General features: G+C 39.0%; 1 protein-coding gene across 1 annotated transcript; it reads left to right on the top strand.

Moving 5' to 3' along the window:
* Positions 1–5157: 5157 nt before the first annotated feature.
* Positions 5158–10864, top strand: tubb6 (tubulin, beta 6 class V). The gene is made up of 4 exons (XM_053493860.1): positions 5158–5340; positions 6321–6429; positions 6807–6917; positions 9638–10864. Exons 1-4 carry the CDS (start codon positions 5284–5286, stop codon positions 10699–10701), a joined length of 1341 nt encoding a protein of 446 aa, XP_053349835.1. The 5' UTR covers positions 5158–5283; the 3' UTR covers positions 10702–10864.
* The last annotated feature ends 414 nt before the right edge of the window (positions 10865–11278 follow it).

Raw genomic sequence — 11278 nt, forward strand, 5'->3', positions numbered from 1 at the left:
TTTTACATTTTTCATATATTTTCCATATATTTTCTATATTGTGTATTTTGTGTACAGATATTTTATTTTTAACTTTTATTCGTATATTTTTTTTAATTTTATTCTTCTCTAGTTAAACTTACCCTTTATTTTAATTTTCATATTTATTTCCTATTCATATTCTTAGGTCACGAGCAGTTGTCTAAGCATTTCACTGCATATCGTACTGTGTATGACTGTGTATGTGACAAATAAAATTTTAATTTGATTTGATTTGATTTGATTCTATTAGTTTTTTAAGTTTAGCATTTATTTGTCACATATACATTACAGCACAGTGAAATTCCTTCTTCACATAACCCAGCGAAACTGGGGTCAGAGCGCAGGGTCAGCCATGATACAGCGCCCCTGGAGCAGATTGGGTTAAGGGCCTTGCTCAAGGGCCCAACAGTGGCAACCGGGTGGAGCTGGGGATCGAACTGCCGATCTTACGATCAGTAACTTAGTGTCTTAGCCCTCTGGCTACCACTGCCCCAGTGTTTAGATTTAGGGCCCAAGCTCTATTGGGTACACAGGACCCTCTTGTTTTCTCCAGGGGCCCTCACAAGAAATTTTGCTGCATAGCTCATACACTCTTTCACTTATGCACATGAAACCCAGAGCACATTGAGCTCATTGAGCCAAACAACTTTCGCACTGCATGTAATGGGCTCACCTCGACAGGATGCCAGTATATTAGTGATTTTTAATATTTTATGGTGGATTGGAATGTCCATTAGATATTGGAGCATGGCTTTGGGCATTTTTGTTCAATTAGGTCTACGCATTAGTGAGGTCAGACAGTCTGGGGTACAGTCTGCATTCCAATTCATGCCTAAGGTTTTCAGTGGGATTGGACTCCAAACATGGCATTCCATTGCTTATAGGCCATATAGTGTATATTATGCTGCCATCACTTAAATCAAATCTTGCTTTAAAACTGAATATGGTTAAATAAAATTATTTTAAAAAAGTTAAAAAATGCATCACTGAACAATGCTATTTCTATTAATGAGAACACTCCGGGGCTAACACATTTAATTAAAAGAGAATATAACATAACACACAATATTATGTGAAATGCAGCAGTAATGCTGTGAAACAAAAAAATGTATGAGGGCTCTTGCATGCAGTCAAACATAAAGTGACACTAGTAATGAAAACTACTGAATAAGACAAAAAGTAAAAAGCAAAGGTTAATAAGATTCAAGATTTACAGAACTTTATTAATCCCAGGGGGTAATTGCTTATTCTTAGTTACAGTTGCTCACAGTTGTTATCCAGTAGAAAGGAGAAGTAAAAAAACATTTAGACAGTAAAAAGACAGTAGAAAGGAGAAATTACAGTCAAAGAAGAATACAAAAGAAAGGGAAAAGAAAATGAAAATAAAAATACTGAATGTAAAGTGGGATTGTGCTGTACTATATGTATGATTGTGAATCTCTTTCATTTTCTTTCTCTCTCTCTTTCTGTTTCTCTCTGGCTCATGTTTGTTAACCTTTGATGTTCTTATGAATATAAAAGTGCTACATGATTAAACTTCATCCATGAAAGTTGCTTACTTACTTTTTTTCACACTTGGTATTAAAAAATAAAATAGCATAAAATGCATACATATTTTTAAACAGGGTTTTAATGAAATTTACATTTACAGAATTTTAAAGAACACAGTTCTACCTCACCCAAATAAATCTTCATGGATTCGGACCATATCTGGTATGCATCTAGAACTTCTGCAACCCTCCTAATGCAAGTCAAACAGTCAAAAGTGCAGATAAGTGTATGTATAATGGTGCCTCTGCCACCACCAAGAGGCCATTTACAAAGGGTCAGCGACCAACGTAGGAAGTCAGACCAACTGAAGAATCATTTGGTGTTACTACCATGCTTCTATCTGGGGATATACAGAGGTTGGACAACGAAACTGAAACACTGGCCAATTTAGTGTTTCATGGCTAAATTTGACCAACCTGGTGGCCAATCTTCATTGATTGCACATTTCACCAGTAAGAGCAGAGTGTGAAGTTTTAAATAGCAGGGTAATAGTACAGTTTTGCTTAAAATATTGCAATGCACACAATATTATGGGTGACATATCAGAGTTCAAAAGAGGTAAAATTGTTGGTGCGCATCTGTAACCAAGACAGCAAGTCATTGTGATGTATCAAGAGCCACGGTCCACAAACCACATCCAACAGGAGTAACAGTGGACACAAGAGGAAACTGTCTGAAAGGTATGTCCAGGTGCTAACCCGGATTGTATCCAAAAAACATAAAACCACAGCTACCCAACTCACTGCAGAATTAAATGTGCACCTTAACTCTCCTGTTTCCACCAAAACTGTTCATCAGGAGCTCCACAGGGTCAATGTACATGGCCGGGCCGCTATAGCCAAACCTTTGGTCACTCGTGCCAATGCCAAACGTCGGTTTCAATGGTGCCTGCAGCAAATATCTTGGGCTGTGGACAATGTGAAACATGTATTGCTCTTGGATAAGTCCAATGTCACTGTTTTTTCCACATTCGGGAGAGTTACAGAGGCTCTACCCCATACTAATGAATTATTGTGGTCTAAAACCAGGCGTTTCAGTTTCATTGTCCAACCTCTGTATGTTTTCAGATTGATAATTTAGTTTAGTTTTTATTTTATTTTATTAATTTATTCATGCATTTATTGTCAAATGTATCACTTTGTGGCAAGGCATAAATGTCCACTCTAATTGTAGTGTTTTGGCAATGAAAGCACCATGAGAGTAATTAAACAAAAAAATTGACCATGCTAAAAAAAAATGAAAGAACTCAACTTTACTTAAAACACAGATTTTTCATATTTACAGTGTGCTGCACATGCAAATTTCCAAACTGCTACTAATCTGCCACCAGGGGGCCTATTATACCTAAAAATCTTGCTCAGTATGTCTTTTATTTACATCCTTGCTCTTCAGTACTTTAACATAACATTTTTTTCTTTTCTTAATTAAATCTTTACTTAAGAGATCTTGCTGAGATTTAGACAGACAAAGGAGAATGAAAAATCACAAGGTGAAAAATGAATATTTTATATCTATGAAATGTACTCTCTATAATATGACACATGACATAAGTACATCTTGGTTCAAATGTATTTTTTGTTAATAAATGTATGTATATAAGTTATTATTATTATTATTTTTTTGTTGTGGTGAATCTTTCAAACTCAGCAGCTTGGAATCTACTCCTGTGTGCTGTAACAAATCAGGCTGATAAGTGTGCCCACAGGAATTTCTCTTGACCACATGTTCCAGCTCAGTGTGAGAGAAGTGCTTCAGCTTGTTCTCTCAGCTGGGCTAATCAACCCTGCTTTCTCTAGATAGATGTGAACAGCTGAAGCCTTGAACGGTAACACGTCACGGGAGACAGCAAAATCAAAATCATTCTATTACAGCTCTTCTGTAAAGATTGTTTGCTGAAATGTTCAGACTAATAAACCATTTTACTGAATAAATGGTACCATTCCATAGAACTAATGGAGGCGCTATGTGTGAGATCGTACGTGTTGATCACTGTGATCAGAGGAGATTTTAGTTTTTCCTTAAGCAGGTACTGTTTGAGGCCCTGTTCTCCAATCTGCTCATTAACCAAAAGCCTTAAGCTGATTAATCAGCTCACAGGGGCATTGTTTGGGCCGGTTGGAAGTGTGCCGATCTTTGTAATCAGTTCTTACTGTGTTTTATTTTTTATTGCATTATTATTATTATTATTATTTTATTATTATTTTAAAGAAAGTAACAAACTTACGTTAAGTTAACGTTAAGTTTGGCCACACAAACTTACACTCAGGTCTTCTATACAAGGTCTAAGTTTGTCTTTAAAGAATTTATATTACTAATAACTCAGTATGAGGACTTGTCCTGGTTAATGAGCATCTCACTCACTCACTCACTTACTCATTGTGTGTCCCGCTTCATCCATTGTATAGGGTTGCAGGAGGCCTGGAGGCTATTCCAGGAGACTTAGGACATGAGGCAGGGTATACCCTGGACAGGGGCCAATCCATCACAGGGCACACACACTCCCACACTCATTCATACACTACGGGCAATTTGGAAACACCAATTAGGCTAACTGCATGTCTTGGACTGTGGAAGGAAACTGGAGTACCTGGAGAAAACACACCAAGCACAGGGAGAACATGCAAACTCCATGCACACAGACCCCCAGGCTGGAATCGAACCCTGACCCTGGAAGTTTAAGGGGACAGTGCTAACCACTAAGCCATGGTACTGCGCCAAGAGCATCTCCAAAAATGTAATTAATTGAATAATCAAAGCTTTTGAACTGTAGCCTTTGAAAACACTCAAGTGAAACATAAAGAAAAATAATCTAAGGCAGCTCTCGAGGTGTTACTCTGTTGGAGTTGGAGCTTTACTTCAACTAAAATTACACCTCGAGAGGACTTACCACATTCACAAAACGACTCGCAAACTTTTATACATTTATTTTATTTCTTTAATTATTGCTATTCATATTTTAATATAAATTTAAATATTATATGTTGCCATTTTTCATGTAAAACTAAAAGTAATTAAATGTGCTAAAATCTTTAGTCTTCTGTCTTTGGTTCATTTTCATTTTGTCCTAAGGGGTGTGCAAACTCTGTTCTCTTATAACCCGTTCTGCAGCTAAGCGTTGTGAAATTTTAGAAGAACTCAGCATTTAAAAAAAAACATGTTGTTATATTCAACAATTTTTGTTGTTTACATTTTGTGAGTTTCTGAAAAAATCTAGTCATTCTTTTTCTTCTTCTTCTTCTTCTGCTTCTTCTTATTATTATTATTATATCTCCAATGTTCTTGCCTGTAATCTTACTCTTGCTTTTTATGAAACTTTATGCCTTTAATATATTTTTAATATTATTATTATTATACCATCACCCCATGTGCTTGCTCTTGATGTTGGTTTCGATTGGATGTTTGACGTGTCACTCAAGCCAGTGACAACTGTTGTGGGCGGGGCTTTAAGCTAGACACCCACAAAGGCTGGGTTCCAAACAGCTCAGTACTCCCCCCTTTCTGTGCACTACTTGTGGGGTTATAATAAATGACTCATGTGCACTATGTGGTGCACTTCATGTACTATAGACAGCTCACTGGGTGTGCTGCAGGCAGTGAGAAAGAAAGAGAGACAGAGAGAGAGAGTTTTATATCAGCTCTGAGCAGCTCAGAGTTCAGCAGTTAAACTCAGACAGAGGGAAGTGTGTGCCAGCTTTTACACTACCAGCAGAAATGAGAGAAATAGTCCATATACAAGCAGGACAGTGTGGCAATCAGATTGGCACCAAGGTAAACCCTATTTTTTCTCTTTACACTTTCTTTCTTTCATTTATAATATGGCAAACATGTAAAAAAAAATATTATGCTTTTTCCTATTATTTCTATTATGATTTGTATTACCAATGTTCTTATTATGCTTGTTTTTTTAGTAGGAAGAGACACAGCTAAAGGGTTCACCTGTTCTTCACTGCATGTGTAATGTAACAGTTAATCAGCTGCTTAAGGGTGTGGCAGGTTCTGCCCCAAACCCCATACCATTCTGTGTAACAACTGTGTGTAATATCTCCTTCAGTTTCATTTTCCAGTGATTTTTTTGCCATATAAATTTACAGTTTTCCATTTATAAACCTTAGAGTGTTTGTCCAGTATGAGGGCACAACCTGACAAAGGCAGGGGTAAACTGAGATTCCCCCGAGAAACTAATGCCACTGGGGTAGAAAAAAGTTTAACACCCATGTAAAAAGAAAATTAAATGAAATCCACTTTGTAAGGTTAAACACTTTATTTGTTTATTAGTTGGGTTGCTGCCTGAATCTGTTTTTAACAACCAAAGTTTATAACCTCATTCTAGCTTGTATTGCTTTAATAAGGAAGCCTTAAAGAGGAAAAAAATGTATGAAATATGTGAACATCATAACCATAATACATTCCCTTTGTTCTGAGTTGTTTCCATACACTCCGTCGCAGATTATTATATTACAATGAATAACATTCAGGCTTTAAAAAGATTTATTTCTGCACGTCCTGTAGAAACCTACACCATCAGAGAGCAACACAGTTTCAAAGTCTGCTTTTCTCATCGATGATATTTGATCTCCTACCAAACAGTGTCCTGGAACTGTGTGAACTTGCTCAATTTCATGTGTAGATTATTACATTTGGTAATAATGTCTGTATGTGTTTTGTTGAAGTTTTGTTTAAGATGTTCAGAAGTTTGAATCTCACTTAAGGTTGTGTTTCTTCTTATATGTTTTTTTCATCACACTCAGTTTTGGGAAGTCATCAGTGATGAACATGGCGTTGATCCAGCAGGCAACTATGTGGGAGACTCAGTCCTTCAGCTGGAGAGGGTTAACGTGTACTACAATGAGGCGAGCTGTGAGTATCCATTACTCATTTTGTGAGCGTAGGTGTGTGTGTGAGTGTGTGAATGTGTGAATCTATGAATCAGCGTCCTTTTTAAAAGTCCCCCCTTCCCCACACACATACCAGACCAAGATCTCCAACTCTCCGTGCGTCTGGCCTCCATCCTTCATGTCGTCACTTTAAAAGAATGTATTCATCGCCCAAACCCTAGCATTAAAATGTTTGCAGTATGTTTGAATGTAGGTTTCTGTTTCAGCACTGAACCATCATGGGGATATTCACAGCATGGCATGAGCATGTTTATACTTTTTGACTGTAAATAAATTGTCTAAATAGAAAGTATCCCAATGAATAGTCTGCCTGTGTGGCTGTTTGTGTTGTGTTTGTAGCACATAAGTTTGTGCCTCGTGCTGTACTGGTGGACCTGGAGCCAGGGACGATGGACAGTGTGCGATCCGGGACATTTGGACAGCTTTTTAGACCTGATAATTTTATCTTTGGTAAGTACCACCACCACCCCCCCACCAACTATGCTCCAGGGTGCTATGCTGTGGTTGTTCCCATAAGTTTCTGACACATAAGGTTGTATGTTCAAATCCCATAAGTACCAGAAAAGACACTGGTGAACCCTTGGGATGCTTACTAACCCTCCAGTCCATGCTTGATTTATGTTCCTACTCACTGAGACATTGCTATGATTTATAGCATCTGTCAAATGAATTAAATATTAGCAAGCTGTATGATGCAATGGCTGATATATGAATGCTGTCCAGGTCTATACACCTCTAAAAAATTTCATATTGTAGAAAAGCTTTTTCCATAATTAAATTCAGAAATTGAAACTCATATATTTTAGATAGTGCACATCAAATGAAATATTTTAAGATTTCTTTTTGTTTTGATCATTATAAGGGATGACCACAGCCATAAATAGATCATCAAGCAAAACTGATTCGGGATATTGGGAGGGTGGAGTTTAGTGAGGCTGGAGTCGGTGCATCAAGAGCCACCAGGCACAGATGTCTTCAGAAAATCAGCCTGAACCGTAGAAGATGCTTCTGACATGGTTCAGGCCGAGACACATGTCAGAAGCGTCTTATATGGGCTAATAAGAAAAAGAACTGGACTGTTGGATTGGATTTCATTTTCAAATCCAGTTCCCAGAGTCTAAAGGAAGAATGTGGAGACAATCAGTTTCCACAATGATGAATTTCAGCCTCTGGGATCAGTCCACTGTGTTTTATCAAGTCCAAAGCTAACAGTCATCTACCAGGGGATTTTAGAGCACTTCATGCTTTTGTCTGCTGACAAGCTTTAAGGAGATGTTGATTTTGTTTTTCCAGCAGGACTTAGCTGCACACAGTGCCAAAACTAACACTAAATAGTAGCTTGGCCAGCTACAGTAACTTGCCTGACCCGGACCCCTAGAGAAGGGGTACTGTCAAAAGGAAGATGAGAAACACCTGACCCAACAATAAAGACGAGATGAAGGCTGCTATCAAAGCAACCTGGTCTTCAGTAACACCTCAGCAGGGACACAGACTGATCACGTCCATGCCACTGATGCAACAATTTGTGATAAAGAAGAAATAACTAAGTACTTAGTGCAGAAACAAACATATACAAATAAACAAATACATTTTTGTATTGTATATTATTGAATATTAGTATAATAACATTTTAATAAGCTGTAAGCTCTAATCATCAAAATTAAAAATATTTCTCTTGACATGTAATAAACCTAGAATATATGAGAGTTTAACTTTGAACAAATTTTTTGTTTCACTGTTCATATCTTAAGGTGAATTATTTTGGACTTTTAATGGATCTAACACATTACCGCTACAATTGATTGTGAGAATAATAACACAGAAAGGTAATGGGCCAATTGCTTTCTAGGCCCGATGGTAGCTTTGTGCAGGCTACTTTTTATTGACAGAGTAAAACCCATCCTAGGGCTGATCATTTAAGCTGCAACTAGAATATTTTTCAAGCTGATTTGCTGACGCCTTACAATTTTACTATCACAGGATGAAGGTGCATGTGAAAAAACAGTTACTGGGTAAAGAATGCAAAAGAGGTTGATTTATTTACTGTAAATTTAGTTGGGTTTCTTTTTTCTTGATGAAAGTATTACTGTTTACTGAGTATTTGTGTGTAATACCTAGCCTCATGTTATTTCTATTATGACATTGATTAACATGCATTGTATAGAATGCATTGCTACTGTCATCGTTGAGCTGTTGGCTTAAATATTAGATTTTATCTCACAATCCTGACTTGAGATAAGTGTGGGATAATTCCAGCAAGCATGATACTAACTGGTAGTCACAAACTTAGTCATATAATTGTTTTATTTTGTTTTGAATTAAAGCATTCACATTGACGACTTTCATTCTCACACACTTTTATAGTGCATTTAATAATATATAACCTTACATGATGTAGTGGCTTCTTACCAACTACATGTGTACCTTCTTAACCTTCTGATCCAGCGACGCTGCTGACTTCTCTATAAGGAGTTGTGCTGTACATTGTCATGGCCATTCAGTAGCTGAAATATTTTAAAAGACAAGCCAGGCGTCTTATGTCCAAATATAGCGTATTTTCATAACCCATTAACATTCTTTTTTGTATACTGAGCGTATAAGTATAAAGCACTGTTTATTTACATAAATGGTTTCAGCTATAGAGGTTAATGATGGATATCACTGAGATCATCAGGGTTATCTGGTCTTTCTAGCTCCCATACATTACTCATTTCATGCCTGTGGACAATCACTGCAGTTTTTCCACCCTCGGAATGAGTAAATAGAAAGTGATAAACTTGCAGTCCGTTATATGTCATTTGAAATATGCATTATGACAAATAAAATGCGTCTGGATATAGGGTCATTGGCGTGGTACGAGTATCTTCACAAGAATTGATGGCAATAACAGTTAGTCATCTTACACGCGTTCTTTGATATGAGACGACTCATATACTCAGCCATAACAGCTCTGTCTAACAGTTTTTCTGTCTAACAGAACACAGAAGCCTGTGGAATTGTTTCAGACAGCTGTGCAATGCTAATACTTTGCAGTGTGAATGATAAATGGGGAAACAATTGGCACATGGATATCCCTAGCCACTAGTTGGGGGAAGGGGTGTCGGGTGATTGGATTTCTTGCTTTCTTTTTTTTTTGTTTTGCTAATGCTTTGTTTGTGTCGCTGCTGCAGGACAGACAGGTGCGGGGAACAACTGGGCGAAAGGGCACTACACAGAAGGAGCCGAGCTAGTGGACTCGGTGCTGGATGTGGTGAGGAAGGAGTGCGAGCACTGTGACTGCCTCCAGGGCTTTCAGCTCACCCACTCGCTGGGAGGCGGCACCGGTTCAGGCATGGGCACGCTGCTTATCAGTAAGATCCGTGAAGAATATCCGGACCGCATCATGAACACCTTTAGCGTCATGCCATCGCCCAAAGTGTCCGATACAGTAGTGGAGCCTTATAATGCCACGCTGTCTGTGCACCAGCTGGTGGAGAACACGGACGAGACGTACTGCATCGACAACGAAGCACTTTACGACATCTGTTTCCGCACACTCAAGCTCACGACACCGACATACGGTGATCTTAATCACCTGGTTTCAGCCACCATGAGTGGAGTCACCACCTCCCTGCGCTTCCCCGGTCAGCTAAATGCAGATCTCCGCAAGCTGGCTGTAAACATGGTTCCCTTTCCACGCTTACACTTCTTCATGCCCGGTTTTGCCCCACTGACCGCTAGGGGGAGTCAGCAGTACCGCGCCCTTACTGTGCCTGAACTGACGCAGCAGATGTTCGATGCTAAAAACATGATGGCTGCGTGTGACCCGCGTCACGGCCGCTACCTCACCGTGGCCACCGTCTTCCGAGGTCCCATGTCAATGAAGGAAGTAGATGAGCAAATGCTCGCCATCCAGAACAAAAACAGCAGCTACTTTGTCGAGTGGATTCCCAACAACGTCAAAGTGGCCGTGTGTGACATCCCACCCAGGGGACTCAAGATGGCCTCGACTTTCATCGGCAACAGCACGGCCATCCAGGAGATCTTCAAGCGCATCTCTGAGCAGTTCTCTGCCATGTTTAAACGAAAAGCTTTTCTGCACTGGTTCACCGGAGAAGGAATGGATGAGATGGAGTTTACGGAGGCTGAGAGCAACATGAACGACCTGGTGTCCGAGTACCAGCAGTACCAAGAGGCCACGGCCAACGACGGCGAAGATGCTTTCGACGAGGACGAGGAGGAAGTCAACGAGTGAACGCCCTCGGATGATTGATTGCGCACACACACACACACACACACACACACACACAAACATATATTTAATGTGATGTTTTTTTCTTAAGCTGTGATTAAATTTTTTTTTTTATGTAAAAAATCTTAACCAAAACTAGGAAAATAAACATTACTGAAAGTTTAAAGATATGTTGTGCATTATTTTAAGACTATTAACAAGTCGTCATTGTTTCCACAGCCCCTCTGACCACGTGTACAATTATAGCAGGAATGGAGCTTACTCATGACACAATGAGCTTTACAGACAGGTTATTCTGCGAAAAATCATCAGACAGATAATATTTCTGTCACCACGCTGGAGTGTAGTTCAGTTTTGCTTCGGCTTTGGAGAAGTGAACTCTGAATGGGTAACGCTTTGTTCATTTCCGTTAATGTCTTTATAGCCGATGGGCCTAGCGAGGATATAAATCTCACTCACCGAGGCCTCTATTATCCCTAACAGCTGCTGAGCAAGGCATTCCTCCGTTAGTGCTGTGCAACGAACAATAGAGGAAGTCCAGTCTCGACAGAACTATTTGTAGTCCAACACAATGAACCCT

Source organism: Clarias gariepinus, chromosome 4, assembly GCF_024256425.1.
Source record: "Clarias gariepinus isolate MV-2021 ecotype Netherlands chromosome 4, CGAR_prim_01v2, whole genome shotgun sequence".
Classification (NCBI taxonomy): domain Eukaryota; kingdom Metazoa; phylum Chordata; class Actinopteri; order Siluriformes; family Clariidae; genus Clarias; species Clarias gariepinus.

Bases quoted from the DNA above. Each gene is read 5' to 3' on its own strand.
- tubb6 (XM_053493860.1), top strand. From the start codon at position 5,284: ATGAGAGAAATAGTCCATATACAAGCAGGACAGTGTGGCAATCAGATT. The intron at 5,341-6,320 runs GTAAACCCTATT...CATCACACTCAG, and splicing joins GCAATCAGATTGGCACCAAG to TTTTGGGAAGTCATCAGTGA. The intron at 6,430-6,806 runs GTGAGTATCCAT...TTGTGTTTGTAG, and splicing joins GTACTACAATGAGGCGAGCT to CACATAAGTTTGTGCCTCGT.